The 19,873-nt window shown below is 35.7% G+C and overlaps 2 protein-coding genes across 2 annotated transcripts in view; one reads left to right on the top strand and one right to left on the bottom strand.

The window, feature by feature from the left end:
- Positions 1-4,391: 4,391 nt before the first annotated feature.
- LOC125028081 lies at positions 4,392-10,965 on the top strand. The gene is made up of 9 exons (XM_047617393.1): positions 4,392-4,510; positions 6,506-6,592; positions 6,728-6,896; positions 7,155-7,252; positions 8,543-8,676; positions 8,985-9,150; positions 9,406-9,573; positions 9,986-10,171; positions 10,334-10,965. The coding sequence occupies exons 2-9, from the start codon at positions 6,515-6,517 to the stop codon at positions 10,925-10,927; spliced, it is 1,593 nt and encodes a 530-aa protein (XP_047473349.1). The 5' UTR covers positions 4,392-4,510; positions 6,506-6,514; the 3' UTR covers positions 10,928-10,965.
- Positions 10,966-15,920: 4,955 nt separating this feature from the next.
- The window catches only part of LOC125027951 (cAMP-dependent protein kinase catalytic subunit 3-like), a 27,872-nt gene continuing 23,919 nt past the window's right edge, over positions 15,921-19,873 (bottom strand). Inside the window, exons 7-8 of the mRNA XM_047617131.1 lie at positions 19,719-19,796; positions 15,921-19,487 (exon numbers count right to left, since the gene is read on the bottom strand). Of these exons, the coding sequence (XP_047473087.1) occupies positions 19,362-19,487; positions 19,719-19,796 (204 nt within the window). The 3' untranslated portion in view covers positions 15,921-19,361. The remainder of the gene's footprint in view (positions 19,488-19,718; positions 19,797-19,873) is intronic.

Below are 19,873 nucleotides of genomic sequence, written 5' to 3' on the forward strand. Positions count from 1 at the left end.
AGGTAGAAAACTAGTTAGAATCCATGGTTTATAGCCTAGGAGGATACTGATGATATTGCAGATTAAAGAAATTGGTAGAGATTTGGTATGGATGTGCCAGAGGCATAGGTGGTTAAATCATCAACATGATGACCGGGCTCCTGGTGGTAGAACTGAAACAATATAATTTACAGCAAGAAGGAATAACGTAGTACTGAGCACACTGCCTTGTGGGACGCCTTCAATTTGAGGAAAGAAAGATGATGTGGCAGAGGCAAGTTTGACCTGGAAAGTGCGTTGGGAGATGAAAGACTTTATGAAGACACCCATGTTTCTCTGTATGCCTATAGAGGACAATTGTTGAAGAATATGGTACCACCATGTCGTATCATATGCTTTTTCTAGGTCAAAAATATAGCTAGTACGGATTCATGGCGTGCAAATGCGTATGTAATATATATCTCAAAATGAGCAAAATGAGCAAAATGTGCTTCAGGCACGGCGAAAACCAAACTGGGAAGGAGAGAGAAGATTGTGAGATTCAAGATACCACATTAAGGGGAAGTTAACCATTCGCTCTAATAGTTTGCATAAGCAGCTATTTAGTGCGATGGGGCGATAGTCTTGAGGGAGGGTACCCGATTTATTGGGTTTCAGGAAGGGGAGGATAAGAGCTTCTCGCCAATGAGAAGGAAAATTTCCTGATGTCCATATGTGGTTGTAAATTGTTAATAGAAGGATAAGGAGGAAGATGGGAGTTGTCGGAGCAAACGGTAGTGAATACCGTCAGGGCCTTCATGAGTGTTGTGGCACGATTTTAGGGCAGCTCTGAGTTCAGAGGAAGAAAAGGGAGCATTATAGGACTCAGCAGAGGATAGGGTGAAGATAATGGGGGTACGTTCCTTGGTAGTCTTAATAGAAGAGAAGTTTGGAGAAAGGTGAGAACCACTACTGACCTGGCTGAAATAATCACCCAGTTTATTAGCGACTTGGAGAGGATCAGAGATGAGAGTATCTCGAATATGGAGGACGGCGGCTGGATGGGGGGGATGTTTCCCTGATAGTTTATGGATCCGGCGCCAAACATTTGAGATAGATGTAGAGGATGTAATTGAGGAAACATAATTTCGCCAGCTATTTGCTTTACTATTCCGGATTGTACGACGAAGACAGGCAGATGCTCTTTTAAAAATGATAAGAGCTAATAGTTGATTTGGGGTACCTCGTTTTTAGCGGTAACTGTTCCAGGCTGCACGTTTTAAGCAAAGTGCTTTAGTGCAATCAGAATTCCACCATGGAACACATTTGGATGTATAAGGTCTTGAGGTTCGAGGAATAGCTGTATGAGCAGCTCTTAGGACTGTAGTTGTGAAACATTGTATCTTTTCTGAAATGGATGAGAAGGAGGATGGAGGGATGTAAATAGCAGAGAGTGAAATGAAAATACGCCAGTACCAGCGTGGGGAGTTAGGAAGTGGTACATATGAAGTAGGAGAAAGGAGAAATGGAAAGTGGTCACTATAGGGAAAGTGGTCTAGAACTGACCAGTGGAAATCTAAATGAAGAGAAGGAGAGTATAGAGAGAGATCAATGCATGAAAAAGACTGCGTGCGTATATCAAAGTATGTGGGGCGATCTGAATTTAGAATAATAAGGTCAGCTGTGGAAAGGAAGCGCTCTAGAGCTCGGCCACGGGAGTTGGTGACAGAATCACCCCAAAGTGGGGGGAGGGGGGGAGGGGGTAGGAGGATAGGGTGTAGGGGGAATATGAGTAGGAGGAGGATGGATATCGGCAGTCACTTTGAGTGTGGAGGGAGCGGGAGTTGTAGAATTTGAAGGGTGCATGAGTGTCAGTTTGGGATTCGATTAGTTTTGAATATCTTCAAGAGTTCATGTAATGGAATTGGTTGGGGTAGGGGAAGAGGGGGTGGAACCTTTATTCCGTCTGTTGCGGGTAGTGCGGGGAGGGAGAGGGGAAGGTGTTGGGGCTGTAGTAGAGATTGGAGTGTCTGGATTTAGGATGGCAAAATAATTTGACTGGGGAAGGTAGGAGGTAGAAGAGGGGAAGTTAGATGGGGGGGGGGGGGGAGCTGGTAGAGTGAGCGGCATTACTGGAGTAGGGGGTAAGAGAAAAAGTCCAAGTCTGAATCTGAGAGTTGCTACCTCAGACTCAAATTTGTAGGTGGGGCAGCCTCTATAAAATACATTATGGGGGCCGCCACAGTTGGCACATTTGCGTGATTGTGCAGAGCAGTTTGATCGAGTATGGCCAGGTTGGGGACATAGTGGGCATCTGGCTGTGGAACGGACGGCAGTGTTTGGCTGGGTGTCCTAAACCCCAACAATTTTAGCACTGACGAGGAGGAGGTTGGTATGGTCGGACAGGGAGGGATTCTCCACCTATGGAAGCATTAAAGGGAAGGTTATGTCTACGGAAGGTAATTTTGGCAATGTTAGTGGTTTCTTACGATGACCTCTGGGAGGAATGGAGTAGCATTGTACTGATGTTGCATCATAGTCCGTGAGACAGGCGAGTAAGTCTTCTCCACAATCTGACCAATCTTTGTCATGGATTGGGCAATTTGCTGGGGAAATAGAAACAGTTCCGGTGCAAGTATTGAGGGTTGGATGAGGTTCTGTAGGGATGGGATTGCCATATAGATCAGTTAGATTTGCTAATGCTATAGCCTGGTTTTCAGATGTTACTGTGACGAGACGGGAGCGGTCGGGTCGCTACGGAATGAGACTTTGCCTACTTGTTTTTGGAGACATTGCTGGAAGAGAAAGGCTGTTGTCAGAGTAGCGAGCTGTGGGAGGGATCACGAAAAATCGGTCCCATTTGGCTAGGCTAAATAGAGTATTTAAGATTCTTGTAGAGGTGGGGGTAGTAGAAGGGCAGGGGCGTGTGGAGGAGGGAGTAGTGTCGAGGGGGGTAGTGTTATGGGGAGGTGGGCAACAAGGCTGTAAGGTAGTAATAAGGGAGGATGGGGTAATTGATGAAGGTTGTGGGGGGTAGAGGTGTTGAAGTTGTGCATGTTGGGAGAGTAGAAAGTATCCTGGGGGTTGGGTGTAGATTAGGGTGGATACTATACTAGTAGGCATTGAGGAGGGGGTAGTTGTTGTAGTGTTCGGAGCCGTGGTCAAAGGAGAACCTGGGGTCTGGGAATTGGGAGAGTTTGAATTATTGGGGCTATTTGATGAAGGGGCAAGCCTCATTGCCCCTAAAAGTGGAATTACAGCTTCATTATTAGCCATGGTAAGCCAGGAGTATGTTGGGGAGAAAAAAAACAGTCCACCCCTCAGGGTCCCCTTGAGGGGTAAGGGCTAGGTATAAAGCAGGGGAATACCGTGCCCATGACTCCCTCAGGCCGTTCAGGACTGGCACAAAGTCAGCCTTTCATCCTTTCAGCACGGCTCTCACACCTTAGGAAGTGGATAGTAGAAAGGATTGGTGAAGGGACTAAAACGAAAAAGTAGGAGTGGATAAAAGACCATGCAAAATTAGTTGAGTCGAGGGCTGAGTCCCAAGGTTGGGAATTCCCCATCACTGGGTCTCAGTCTTCGTCTCCTAAGCCCCCCCACGACAACAACGGACAAGGGATTGGTATATATAATCGATCTACGTCTGATTTTGGGTGGTGCATTTTATGACATGTGAACTGTTTTGTAATCTTAATATCTAGTCTCTGTAGTTCACGTAGATTCTAGTTTATTATTATCATTATTATTGTTACTATTATTATTATTACTATTATTTTGTTTTCATTATTATTATTACTATTATTATTATTATTATTATCATTATCATTATCATTAGTAGTATCATTATTATTATTATTATTGTTATTATTATAATTATTATTACATTATTATTATTATTATTATTATAATTATTATTATTATTATTATTATTATTATTATTATTATTACCATTATTATTATTATCATTATTATTATTATCATCATCATTATTATTATTATCTTTACTATTTTGATTATTGTCCTAATAATGATAATAATTATTATTACTGTCATCATCATTATTATTATTATCATTATTGTATTCATCAGTATTATTTATTTATTATTGTTATTATTATTACTATTACTATTATTATTATTATTACCATTTTTGTAATTGTTGTTATTATCATTATTGTAGTCTTTATCTTCTTAAAAATTATCATTATCATCATTGATGTTATCATTACTATCATAATTGATGTTACTATTATCAATATTTTCACATATCAACTGTATATGTGTATGTATATATGTATATATATATGTATATATACATATATCTATATATATCTTCCTATTTTTAAATCAATTTGTCATAAATAATTTTCTTCCAGTTTATAATTAAAGTCAAGGGAAAGCGAGCTAACGTCTTCAGACTTCAGATTTTCAAGCAAGAAAGCGTAGTACGCAATTCCGGCTTTGCTTCATATTTACATTCTATTCTCATCAGTGAATGGCGATAAAGTTATTATAGTATTTAACTAGGTTGGCGACAAGGACTGGAGAGGTATGATTATAGTGATTGCTAGATTGATTGTTATTTTGAAAAAAATCGTAGTTGCAAAGCTAATGGACCTCATATACTTTCGCGATAAATACGAGAGTAGATGTATCAGACAGACACAGATAGACAGACAGTCTTACAGACAGAAAAGTAGACACCTAACTCCAACTCACACTCACACTCACACTCACACTCACACTCACACTCACACTCACGCTCACACTCACACTCACACTCACACTCACACTCACACTCACACTCACACTCACGCTCATACTCACACTCACGCTCATACTCACACTCACACTCACACTCAATCACACGCACACTCACGCTCACGCTCACGCTCACACTCGCACTCACACTCACACTCGCACTCGCACTCGCACTCGCACTCGCACTCGCACTCGCACTCGCACTCGCACTCGCACTCACACTTCCACTCACTCACACACATTCATACACACACGCATACATATATTCATACACTAATATATATACTCATACACTCATTCGCATTCACATTCACATTCACACACATGCACACGCACATAGAAACACACGCACGCATGCACGCACTCTCAGATATAAACACTCGGACATATATACAAGCTTTGAAAAACTTATGCCTATGTTTCCTTTTCCTTCTCCATAACATGATTACCATTTAGCCAAAATGTTTGTTTCTCCAAAGAGTGAAAACAAATACTACTTATATATATATATATATATATATATATATATATATATATATATATATATATATATATATATATATTTGTTCTCCTTGTTCAGTCATGGAACAGCTGTGTAACATATATTATTATTTTTTCATTAGTTCTTGTAAAACATCAGTTGAAAATTGTGCTACTTTCATGCAAATTGTTATTGATGCTTAAATGGTATAAAAAGCGAAGGAAAAAGACAAAAATCAAACTACACAGTAATATAGCATGTCAGTGCTCTCTTCCAAAAAGGTAACTGCACCAAGTAACATTTAAATTACATAGAACTTGCTTACATATATTACACAGATGCTTCATGGCTGAACAAAGGAAAACAGATATGTTTGTTTTTTCCAACAAGCAAACTATCAAGCAGGAACAGTAATTAGAGTCTAAATGATGTGCAAAAAGAAAAGCAAATATAGGCAACAGACATTTTTATGAAATATCTGTTTATTTGTTAATGTAATTATTATTATTATTATTATTATCATTATGATTATTATTATTTTATTTTTTTATTTTTTTACTGTTATACTTTTCCATATATTTCATGGAAGTCTCTATTCTTTATCAAGTGCAAGCTGTAAGCAGTAGATTAGAAGGCATTAACATTCAATTAGTAAATTCAGATTTAGGCAATTATCTGTTTCTTTGTGTACTTATTTAATCATTGAATTTTAAATATTAGATTATGAGTGACAATGCTTGTTTAGATTTTTTTTAAACAGTTTATTTAACATTGTTATATTGTTATACTTGAATGCATCAGTGTTACCAGTTACCAGATAAAATCCCAGCTCAATAACCTTAGGGCGGCTGCAAATTTATTAGGCAAACTGTGCAGGCTTGGTAAATCTGCCATTTGAATATTATGTCTGCTCTCTGGTATAAGAATGTTGAAACTTTAGACTCCCATTCAGCAAGTGCAGCCAATACCCTAATGGTAATATGGGTTCCTAATAGTTATATGCCTGTTTACATGCATATAGGCATTTCTGTGTGTGATTATGCTGTATGTGTATTTGTGTTTGTATGTCTGTGTATACATACAAGTATATGTATGTATGTACATTTATACTTGTATGTATGTCTGTAAGTATGAATATATATTTGTAGTTTAAACTTGCTTTATGTATATTTAATGTGACTTATTTTTTTACTGTTCTTTCTGAGTCAGCCCTTGGATATTTATTCCAGTAACGTTATTTTTTATTCACGCTTCTAATTTTTATCAATGATTTATTAATAACTTCTTTTGCATGTCTTACAGAATAGAGCAATGCAGGTATTGATGGGTTGGAGAAGTCTTAGGATGTGTGGTATCAGAAACAGCAACCCAGTATCCTTGAGAAAATTGGTAAGGCAAATCATAACTGGTTTATGATATCTCAACAATGTATGTGAACTAAGAAATATTAATTTGCACAGAGAAAAAATAACTGTTTTATTTTATTTTATTTTTTAAAGTCATTCAGTAAATCAGAATTTTCAGATGTCAGATTTTCCTTTTGACTCGGGCTGGATCCAAGTACAAGCACCAGTTAGAATGAGGGCAACTCTTGCAAGCCCGCTGGTAGACAGGGTGCAAAGGAAGCACAACACAAGCTCAGTAGCTGTCCCAAAAGCACCTCCAAGACTCAAGCTTCTTGCAGATTTCTTTGGTAAGCAGAGGGAGGGAGTGTAAAGGGATAAATGTGATATTGAATGAGGGGAGATGATGATAATGATGATGATGATGATGATGATGATGATGATGATGATGATGATGATTTTGTCAAGTTCTTTTGCTTAGGCATGTTCATTTTAAGGTCTTTCATCCATTATATGTTCTCTTTCCTTTTGCTAGCATAACTTTAATAATTGAAAGTGACTATCAGTTCTTTATAAACTTTAATTCTGGTCTTGATCCTTTATTGCAGGGGTGAGCAAATCACAGGCTCAGAGAATAGTTGAGGGCGACCCCAGACTAGGAGAGTGTGATACATTCCTTCTCTCGAGGAATATAACAACACTTCAAGTTAGTGGATATTGGTTGTGCAAGTAATTATATTTGTATATTTATGATGTAAGGCTATGTTTTTTATTTAATGTACGTATTACAGATAAAAAGGTCTATAGCTGATATTTTATGTTCTTATTAATGCTCTTCATTTCTTTGCTGTACCCACATGTATTCTTTTTGTTTTTGAAATTACTTTTGTCTTCCAATTTTAAGATTATAAAAAAATATTTATGATGATATCCAAGGTTTGTATTTCTAATCTTCCAAACAAGTTCTAAGAATATATATTTTTCTGTATTTTTCATCTAGATTTTTTCATGGTTCCCACTCACCAGCCAGTCTCTTTATATTTTGCTAACCCATCTCTTGATCAGTGAAAAAGATCTGCAGCCATTTAGAGAGTGCAGGGAAGGTGGATTTGGTCTCAAACTTACTGTGGTGTCCTGAATGATTTCTTCAGTTATATATATATATATATATATATATATATATATATATATATATATATATATGCATACAAATATGTGTGTGTGTGTGTGTGTGTGTGTGTGTGTGTGTGTGTGTGTGTGTGTGTGTGTGTGTGTGTGTGTGTGTGTGTGTGTGTGTGTGTGTGTGTGTGTGTATGTGTGTGTGTGTGTGTGCATGTGTGTGTGTGTGCATATATATATAATATGTGTGTGTGTGTCTATATATATATATATATATATATATATATATATATATATATGTATGTATGTATATAAATGTGTGTGTGCATGTGTGCACGCATACATATGTAAAATATATATATGTATATATGTATATATATATGTGTGTGTGTGTGTGTGTGTATGTTGGGTTTTTTTTTTTTTTTTTTCCCCATTATTGACTTTTGCCAGATTTTGTATTCTTGTACTTCACACATAATGGCATAAACCATTTTCAAATATTCTTGTTGAAGTGGGTGATTGATGAGAAAAGAAACTTTTAGTGTAAAGGAAGTTATCTGGGGAAGAAAAATTATTTGTTATTGATGAAAGGAAGGGAATTTTATTCAGGAGTAGGTTCTCATTTAAATGTTTAGTATGATGATTTTTTTATTCAAATTTTATGATTTTTGACTATTTCCTTTCAATTATACCAAAAGAGGAAACAGATTTTTTTTTTTTTTTTTTTATTCTTATTGAAGAGCCTCTTATAAGTACTGACACCAAATAATTTTCCAATTTTGAAGATATGCATTTACAGAAGGATATCAGTAAAGGAATGGCTTCTTGTGCATGCAATGTCAGTGGTGTTGAATAAAGTATTGTCTGAAACTTATAGGAAAATGGCTTAAGGCCAGAAGAAGTGCGAAGCCATCTGCAACTGCTGTACTACTGCCCCCTGACGGTACAGCATCAGATAGCCATCCTCCAAGAACTGGGGCTCATTAATCTCAAGGTTGCTCATTTCAAAAGGTGAGACAGATGGGGAAAGACCTGTAAAATTGATATGAATAGTTATCTATTAATATATATACAGTGGTTAAGGTTTGGAATAATTTTTTTTTGCAGAATTGGTAAGGCAGATCATTTAGAGTAAATTGATTTTGTTTGATAACCCAATTTTTCGGAAGCTTTTATCAAGTAGTTTTGAAAGAGACGTTTTTAAATCATGTTGTTTCATGACACAACAGAATATATACAGATTTTTTTTTTTTCCATACAGATAATGTACCTATCCTGCTATTCACAATTTCAGACAGGCAAAATAATTTTTTTTCCAGATTTAAAAAACTCTACAAAAGCACATTCCAACTCATCCAGAACTATGGACTGCTGCCTCATGGCTATGACCCGAAGTGGGATATCCTCAAGCCCCTGCAAGTGCCAGAAGAAATCATTGACAGCATTGAGTTTCCTTGCAAAATAGCAAACTTAACTCTAGGTGATGTAAGTGTGACTAAAATTTATTTGTTAATAAGAGATACATTAAAGCAAATTGATAGACACATGATATGAAAGTTTTCAAAAATGTAAGTGCATTGCAATAATGTGGATTGAGGATCCTGAGTGCTGATCTAGTGCTCAGGTGTTCGAGCCTTTGTGATACAGTGAGTGATGAGGACCCTAACTATTCCTAGCATACAGTGGGAGGGGGCAACTAAGAGAATATGTAGGTTGATTTATGCCCACCTCATATTGCAGATTCATGAGCAGCTGTCGAGCATATATCTCCAGTGGCGCTTAGAGTGTGAGGAGGAAGATATCAAAAGGATTCGTCATATTTATCCACCCACAAAAAGGAAGAGCATGAGATTACAGTGTGAAGTGTTTGAGCTTCTGAACAATGAATGGAATATCAATAACAGTAAGGTAATGGTTCTAAGTTATGTGTTCATATTCAGTAGTGTTGTGTTAACATTACAAGAGTATCTTTTATTATGAAATAAATGAAACAAAATTGTGTGTAAAAATATTAGGTAAATATGTTTGAGAAATACCAACCTGTAGTCCTCATAGTAGTGACAATAGCTCAAGGGCCATTTGTTTTTTTTATGTTGGTAACACTACCCAATGCAGCATTTGGCTTCAGTGTCATTTATTTAGTCAGTCTTTCCCATGCTTTGATTTGCTGAATATTCACAAATCAAGCACTCTTCAGGTTATGGATGTATATATTTTTGTGTGTGTTTGTGTGTATGTGCACGTGCGTGTGTGCTCGTGCTTGTGCGTGCGTGTGCACTAACATGACCAAACATAACACTCAACCCAGTGAAATTGCCAGGTTTTGCGGCATGGCTACCTGTTGTCAGGGAGTCCACACAACCTGAGGCTGATAGGAGAGCAGGTGACAGAGCTTGCAGGGGCCAGCACTAAGGAGGCAGTTGCATTGGCTCCTCGGTTACTCAATATTCCTTATCACAAGCTCCTGACCATCAGCAAGATCCTCACAGACCTTGGAGTGGAGCCAGTGAGTTCAAATAGCATTGTGTTTATGTATTTGTCATATTCATATATTAATTTCTTCTCGTGGTTTGACAGCTCAATTTTTTTTATAATTATTATTATTGCTATTATTTTAATTTTGCTTGTATATTGTCATTATCAAAGAATATTCTGCTTCTATTTCTAGAATGCTGTTCTGACCTTGCCGCAAGTGTGTACACTGAATCCAGAAACCATACAGGAACGCATAGTTACCCTTCAAAAGGTGCCAGAATTTGAGGCATTGCACTCTCATCCACGTATTCTGCGTCTAATATACTACAATACAAAGATTAAATCTCGCTTGGATCTCTTGCACCAGCTGAAGGATGTCAAATCCATGCCAAGTCTAAATATACTGTCTGGAGACACCGATCAATTCCAACGTTATATCACTATAGGTGAATTGAAACAAAACAGACGGGACATTGTCACATTCTTGGCAAGAAGTTTCCAAGTAAAATCAAGCAAGATTCGAGGTATGCTGAAAGTACAACTGCCTCAAACAACTGTTGTAAATGTTAAAAATAATCTCCACCACTTGTTGGAACAAGGCTTCACAAAGGAGCAAGTGTTAATGGCCCTGGATGTGGTTCTTTACCCCCCAGAGTTGGTGAGTGACCAGCTGTCCTACCTAACAAAGAGACCTGAAGCACAGCCTTATTCTGAGTTGAAAGATAACCCAAATGCCTTGCAACTGCTGCTCTATTTTATAGTGAAAAATTCATCCTACAGATTGTAACATAGAATTTATAATATTAAAGTATTGTATTTACATTGGCTTTGTCCTTTCTTCTCCTTGTTAAGCACATTCATCAGCATGTAGCCAACTGAACACACACACACAAAAACACACACACACACACACACACACACACACACACACACACACACACACACACACACACACACACACACACACATACATACACACACACACGTGCGCTTGGAGCCAACTGAACTATATAAACAATTCTATACAAATGCGTTGCATCCACCATATTACATGTCACATGCATGCGCACATGCACATGCACATGCACATTCGCGCACACACACACACACACACACACACACACACACACACACACACACACACACACACACACACACACACACACACACACACACACACGCACACACACACACACACACACTCTTTCAGATACCTCAGCAGGTCTTCTGACCAAAGAAGAAAGGCATAGATTCTCCCTTGCAATAATTTTCTTATATACTGACCTGTCTCTGTCTCTCTCATTCATGGTCTTTCTCCATCTCTCTCTCTATTTCTCTTTCTCATTCTTGCACATCCTGTAAGCAATCCTCAGTTGCCTTTGCTTATGCCATGACCCAAGGATATTCGTAGTGAGTAAAAAAGAAAAAAAGAAAAGAAAAAAAAAAGAAAATAATTATGACATATGCTTGCTAAAAGCAAGTCATTGAAAATATAATATATATAATATACAAAATATTCCCTCTACATATCATGCTGAAATAGGATTTGCATACATAAAAGAAAAACAATTTATATCGTTTATTGGTAGCATTATGTTGTAAGCAAATACAAAACTAATATATCCTGCCACTATTTCATATTTACAAAACAAACTATAGCAATTTTTAATTACAAAAAATGTGTAAAGTAGCAAATCTAAAACTTAACTTTTATATACACTATATGAAACAAAACATAACAGTTTTTCAAATGCACAGCAATGACTTAAATATTTTAATCCAAGCTTGAATGAATCATCATCTTCACCATATCTAAATTTTGTTACAGACCTACAATTGTTTGAAATACAGAAAGTCACAAGAGAAAGTTAATGGAGTTGATCTTTACATAACTGCTTTGCAGTTAGCTATCATTTACACTTGTTATTGTCATCTCTATTGCTGGACAAGAGTCTTGTGAACAAACACTATCTTTGGGTGTTACAATTGCTGTGATAATCTATGTTCTAGAAATATGTTCAGCATAGCACTGTAATGACAAACTGTTACAGCTCCCCCAAAATGTATGATAGAAATTATTAAGTTTTACATACAAAGTTCCACACTTATTCACCGGCTCATTTTAAAAAGTTTCCTTAATAAATTGTAAGTAGGCATCATAAAAGTCATGAGCGTTGAGATTGAAATATTTCCTCTCCCTGAAGGCCCCTATCACACCAGCACTTTTTCTGTCGACTTTTGCATATCCATATGACCTTCCTACATGCAAATGGTTTTATCCTAACATACAGGTAGAATTCCATTGCTACCTAGGTAGCAAACATAGTGCCATGTAAAACAAACATGGTGCCATCCAAGTATGGTTCTGAGAATCCAATAAGCTTTCTTATACATAACACACTATTTTAAAGAGATATAATCAAGTAAAGAACATTGTAGTTACATAGACCCTCTGTAGTACAAGGTCAAGATGGAAGTCAGTTGAAAGGAAGCTGTTGCTACTGCCTTTGTCTGGAAGGTCTTAAATTTATGTGGAAATGCACAAATTGACAAAAAAAAAGTATTAGTCTGTTAGGCCTTTTACTCTGCCCTAAAGCCTTAGTTTGTAGCATGAGGAGGCCTTAGCTGCAGTATTCCTAATGCATAAGTATTTTAGTACATAACCTGTTTTTAAATTAAGTGGCCATTTGATATTACAGTTTGCAGGATGAGTTTCAGACTCAAATGGACTTACCACGAATTAGACACAATTTCAGATTATTATTCATATATATATATATATATATATATATATATATATATATATATATATATATATAAAGTTGTTGAGTATTCTACAAGAAATTCAAGTAATTTGAAATGGAGTCACTTACGCCTAATAATTATAAATTACACTGTATTTAAAGTATTTATAGATGTATTTCTAAATGATCTATCTGTTGAAAAGGGTAAATTGTTTTGTCCCAATTCCAAATTCTACAACTATAAATATCTAAATTAGGTATTATACCCCCAATGGTTTAAAGGGTATTTCCTGAAAATATGCAATTATGATACAATAAACTTTAAGTACAACTTGCTAGAACATTAGTTTCTTTTAAGAAGTTCACATGACATAAGACAGGGAGGTCTGCACAAGTTCTTTTATTGTCTTAATTCTTTGAATCACATCAAAAGCCTACAAAATATGAAAAGATATTCCAACTAAATCTTCAAGCAAGTTTTTAAAATATTCTTTCCCTGTGATGTTGCAAAATTAGATGTCATCCAAGATGTCATGCTAGAGAAAGTCGTAAGACAGAGCATAAAAGCCAAACAAGACAATGGCATTCTTTCATAAATATTAGTTGTATGTTAAGAAGCAGGCATTTTTTTTCTTATACCAACCTATTATCAGTGTTCTAGAATATATCTTAAATAAATCTATGGATGAACTTAATAAAAAAAGAAAAAAAAAAAAAAAAAAAAGAAGCACAAAATCTGATTATGCTTTGAAGCACAACAATAAATAATGTACATCTCAATTAATAATATGCAAGTCATGAGAAGTGAAGCTTTCAAAAATCTGTAGGTACATGATACAGTGCAGGAAAAGTATCTACATTCCCCACTGTTACTCACTCGTTCTAATGATATTAATAGAAATAATTTTTATATTATCACTTATCCCCATTGTGTGCCTGAGCCCAAGGGTCCATGACATGATATCACAGTTATAGGAGGTGCACATTGTCTATTTTAATATTTAACATATTAGAATAGATCAAACCGACCAAAACTAAAATGAAGTTTATAACGCTTGATAAACTTTTCATAAACAGAAATAATATCTTAGGGGATTCTGCTTCATAGAAAAAATGCTTCCTCTGTCTATGCACAAAATATGGATTAGCATCTCTGCAGTCAATTTTGATTGCGGATTTGTATTTCTGCCTCATCATCACCAGAAATAAAAGTTACATGATTACAAAGCTTTCATATCTACCCTAACAGATAAACAGAATTAATTATAAGTATAGTCGAATCATGCAATAATTCAATTGCATTTTGTCCAGGTAATGGGAGGAATTATGTTTGTCTGAAGGCTCATTGCTCCCTAAAATTTTGAATTTGATTAAAATTATTTTTTGGCCATCTGGTATTACTTTCTTTAGTAAAGATGATCTCCTCTAGTACATTATTAAAAGTGTTGACCCTTTAGGCAAAAGTGCATTGAGTAGTGTAAGCCATAGAAAAAGAGCTACTGCATAAATACATGGGGAAAACATACCAAAGAAATTTATATTAAGAGTAATGTAGAGAGAGATAAGACATGTATAAAATTCTTTATCACTTCTTTTAACCCATTTGCCCCTCTATTTATGTTCTGTCCCCTGTAGTTTTTGGTGAATTTTGTTACATACAGATGGCTCCACATGTGCTCAGCCGGCAAGAAGTCTATCAGTAGCCTTAGTGACCGATCCTGATTTCCCCATTCCTTGAATTGGCGGGAAAATTAATACCATTGCTATTGCTACTGTTATTATTGTTATTGATATTATGATTATTAATTTGTCATTAAAATATTTTAGACAATGAAATGATACAAAAGACCCTTTCTTAAAGTGAAAGAAAATGGGTAAATAGGTGATATAGGTAGTTTCTAATAACTGGTGATTAAGAACTTGTAGAGCCATCTATGTGTAAATACAATAAATAAACGTGTATTACAGTGGGCATGGCATGTATTCTTGCCACATGGAGCGAATGAGTTAAGAAATTTCAAATGCCTATATTATTCAGAGGGAGAAATCAAGATGTGGGGTCCCATAGACTCCAGTGATGACAATGACACATAGAGGTAGACTGGTGAATTCGGATGGTTTTAGGTCTGTTGGTCTTCCTGTTTGGCCTCTATCTCAATCTCCAAAAGATTTGTTTCCAGGTCTTTGTTTAATATGTGAAAAACTACTTATTTGAAACACCTCAATTATTCTTATAACAGAAGAGGGATTACAAATGTTTCTAGATCACTTGAACTGAATAATGTTTTGGTATATTTGGTATGAAATGTCAGACTGAAATGTAAGATATTTCATGTGTTGATTCACACTAAGTAAATTAGTATCTGCTGTGATTCATGAAAAAAGACAGGAGAAGAAACTAATTCCAGAGCTTAATTAGTAGAAACAATCTAATAATTAACATTACCAAAAATACTAGTGTTTGAGCAACCTAAGGCAAGTTCTAGCATTACTAGTGTGTTTGTTGAATGTTAGACTTACTAAGTATTATGTATATCCATCACAAATAGAAAACCAATTATGACGTCCACTGAACATCAAACATTCGGGATTTACTGGAAACAAAATTAAAGAAGTAATCAGAATTAGGATGGACATTTTTTCTGTTCTGATCATTATTCTATTTGCAAACTACCAGCAGTACACTTTTTCAGCTTTTATTGATATCTACCATAGCTGAACCAGTATTTTCTGCTGAAATGATGTTAACCAAAATAATATTGGTTCCTATATCACTTTCCCTACATTTCTACAAAGAGAAAGATTTACAGTAATGCATAGGTAAATGTGTGACATACCTGACTGGAATAGTTCTGTGGGTGATAATACAACTTTGCATATATTGCATCACAAAAGCAAAGTATGTTATGTGAAGGTTGGAGACCAGAAAATCTCACTGTGACTAAGCCATGTAAGATTAAATCTGCCGACTGTGAAAACTTTTGAGAGGATGTGAATTGCAAAGATGACACCAAGAGTGGGAGTAATAATATAAAATTTAGTTAAAACATGTAAGTACTGATGAAATATGCATGTTATATATAGAGATTACAGGATATTGAAAAGGAAAGAGCTTTCAAGTAATTCAAGTAACTACCAACATGTGATAATACATCCATTACACTCAAAGTCATCAATAACCTCAGTTAGTGACACACTTTGGACCAGATCAACAGGTAATATATGATGTAAAATATCCTATTATTAGAGTAACATATCCAAGGGCAAACTCCGACAGACATTAGCTATTAAAGAATAAAGAAGATGTAGACAGATTCATAAAAATGCCATAAACGAGAATGTTGTTACAAAGCCATCCCATAGCCCTATACATCATTGTATTTAAATCAAATGTATTCACTAACTTCAGTACCTTTCACAAAATATCACTTAAAAGTAGAAATCCCAAAACCATCTCCACAGTTTGACACTCCTCATTAGCAATGCGAATCAAAACAATTTCATGAAGGCAGTACACACTTCATTCCACATTTATTATGTTGTAGTTATGAAATAATAATAATAATAAATGGTTATATTTTAGGAACATACATTTAGTGAGAACACACCCAAAACAATAAGACAAGATTAAAGACTGAGTAGTGGATAGATAGTTTTAGCACCTAAGCAAGTAAGTGACCCAAAAAATGCTGGTAAGAGGAAATGTTACATGTATCAATGAGTCCATTTGTAAAAATAATAATAATTTTTGGTATTATATCCTTTATTTACATAAGAGGATATTATATAACTGCAAAGCATCACACATATTTCTCTGTTATATTTAAGTAGGTATGTCCTCCAAAGAGATATATTCAATTAGATAAAAGCACCTCTCTACTTGGTACACCTCTGCTTTGGTCCTTTCTTGCTCTAAAACAAGGTTACATAGATGCTAATAACTATAAATGCTTGTGGAAGGATTAACAAAGAAGGAAGCATAAGTCAAACGCAATATAATTACAGAATACAATTTTGCTGCAATGAAATGTCTTTCTGCTTGAATATGTGACTCACAATTTTCAAACAAAACTAAACTGGAGTTTCAGGTAATGGAGGATCAATAAAATAACTAAGGAAACTGCAATAATAATGGCCTGTTTACCTTTACAAAAATGCTTGCCTATCCCTTTTCAATCTTTTTGGCATATAAATTAGTACAAAGGAGGAAGAATGGACATGAAGAACATGAACATGAAAATGCAAACTACAGCACTGGAAACATCCTGTGTCATGCCATTCATGATTCCCAGTAGCAGTTAATCAATCTACCTTTGAAAGGTTTTGCAATTCAAAATGTTTAGGGAGAATGAAATAAAAATATACTGCTGACACATCTTGATGTATTGTAACACCTCACATCCCTTCTTTGCCTGTCCCTGAGTCAACAGACTGTTGCACAAATGGAAAAAGGAAATATTATTCATGACAAATGAGATTATGAGACTGATAATATACAGGGGTGAATGCATGACAGTGGATGTCTGTGTAATCTATATTATGTAATCCACTCTTGAGGTCAGTTGGGTAATCTGGATAAAATGGATAATCTCTCTGGATGATCTCTTGTGACCATATTCCGGACACAAGAGTGATGGCATGTGTGTTGGTGCACTATGGTAATGGGTCTGTAATAAGCACTGCATGCATATGTATCATATACTTTACATGTGCACACTGTGAAAAAGATGTTTACATGTTCTAGATAAGTTTTGCAATCAGGACCTATTAAGGGTGTGACCAAATCTACACATCAGGTATGACATGCCATAATCGTGTATACATCAAGTGTCACCCTGAGAGTTATGTGCATACTCTTTTTAGAGTGTGTATGTACATGGGGAGATCACCTGCACACACACACACACACAACACATAAGGCTGTGGAGAATCGTTTATTTTTTGATAGGAAAGATTGAAATTTTTAGATCTTGGTTAAATGTGGACAAAGGAAATTGGACATTAATAGAGTGAAAGCTTGCGTTGTAATCACACTGTAATTAGCAGAAACTAGTTACATTCCAGGATATATGAGGCACACAGAGTTCTCTATTATTGTACTTTTTTCTGCATCACAAATTTAACATCTGGAAGCACTCTGACATCTTGCCATTGTACATACTTGAAACAACATATATTCAGCCATGCAAATTCAAGTCCAAATTGATCTTCCATGAGCCTGAGTTGGTTTATCATACTGAACAGAAAAGAAACAGCTTCTTATTGGCTGTGTGCTAATCTGCAAAGTCTTTTGGATATCTATGAAAGTGTGGATGTCATTAGCTGATCAGTGGGGGGAGTTGGAAACTTATAACTGAATGAGCAGGCAAAGTTTTACTGAAAATACTAGTAATGGAAGCTTTTTGCACTAGCTACAACATAAATGCTTTCTTTCTTAAACCTTATGATTTCACAGTAAAAAGAAAATAAATATTGCACTGAAAAACAAAACAAAATATAATTCAATTGTTCATTGCATCAACAAAGGCCTGACATTAGTACTTATGCAAGGCAGAAGTACATGCGCAAAATAATTTTCATCAAGATCACATCAGAGGTACATCAGTAGCAAAAAATATCATATGAGTTACAATTCCATAACCTTTGTGTAAGCCAACTATATGCCAGGGAATTGAGACTGTTTGGGAGAACATCCTAATGGTTTGCCTATGCTTGCCTTAAACTCATTTGCAACTCAAGTCCTGACACTTAGGACAAGCCATGTAGGAGAGCTAACCATTACTTCCTATGGTGAATCTTGAACAGCAGTGAGTTGTGAATGTGTAACATCTGTATCTATCAAATGAGACAAATGTACTTATCTGAGAAGAAAAAATATCTAAGATCATGTTGACAGCAATATGTCTTTGAGATATTCAGGATAAAAGTAGAAAATAAAAAGGAAAACTTTCATGGTTTAAATTCTGCTTATCTTAAAAAGCAACAACAAAAGTTATTCACATATAAAAAAAAAAACAGTTGAATAAATATATCAAGATGAAAAACGAGTGACAGAGGCAAAATATAGCAGACAAAGCCTAACGAATATGATCCACCAAATGCTATGCTGGTTTGCTTCATGCCTTGTGAGGTTTCCTCAGGTTGTGTTGATATGACATGACATCAAAATCTACTGTGATAAAGCCGAGAAAAAAATATTCACAAGACAACCTTGTTATGTGTCACAAAATATAAAACTATTCTCTGTAATTTTTTTTGTAGTTATCAACTTTCTAAACATATAAATTTCTTTTCATGTTTCTTTTCTTCAAGATCTAAATCTCAGATCATAATGCATACATAATATACAAAGTAAAATTACATTTAATTACCAATAAATATTCGTTGTACATGACCCGTTTAACAACATTCGTAACTCGGATTATAATTACATGAGTCTCCCTTGATCACAGACTACACACACATCCCTAATAACACTCAGAAGTCACTGAATATCGCCAACTCGATGTCAGACACTCCCTGTGTTGACCGCCAGTTGTTCTCAGGGTAATCGTCAAAGTTGCGCGTGTCACCCTCGTAGCTCACCTTCGGCACTATAGGGGGCTGGGGAAAGAGGAAATAAGAGATATTACAATATGTGCATTGCAAAGTTCCTCCATCAGGTAAAAAGTACACACACACACACACACACACACACACACACACACACACACACACACACACACACACACACACACACACACACACACACACACACACAAAAATATGTGCACTTTTCTCATGATATTTATTCATAAACTAAAAGTGTACTTAAGAACACAAAACAAACAATACCTTTAACTTCTTGTGGTAAACTTCATCCCAGTCTGTGTTCTTGAAAAATCGATGTCTCTTTACATCGTCAGCACCATTCTGAATACAAACACGTAAAAGAAAAGTCAGGTACATAATTATCCAGTTCAAATAAAATTACAGCACACTCCATATGC

The sequence above is a fragment of the Penaeus chinensis genome, chromosome 8 (assembly GCF_019202785.1).
Source record: "Penaeus chinensis breed Huanghai No. 1 chromosome 8, ASM1920278v2, whole genome shotgun sequence".
NCBI lineage: Eukaryota > Metazoa > Arthropoda > Malacostraca > Decapoda > Penaeidae > Penaeus > Penaeus chinensis.

What these genes read in the sequence shown, in the direction of transcription:
- LOC125028081 (XM_047617393.1), top strand. Translation starts at nt 6,515, where the DNA reads ATGCAGGTATTGATGGGTTGGAGAAGTCTTAGGATGTGTGGTATCAGA. An exon ending in CAAACTTAACTCTAGGTGAT is followed by an intron (nt 9,151 to 9,405) that starts GTAAGTGTGACT and finishes CTCATATTGCAG; the next exon opens with ATTCATGAGCAGCTGTCGAG. An exon ending in GGAATATCAATAACAGTAAG is followed by an intron (nt 9,574 to 9,985) that starts GTAATGGTTCTA and finishes TGAAATTGCCAG; the next exon opens with GTTTTGCGGCATGGCTACCT.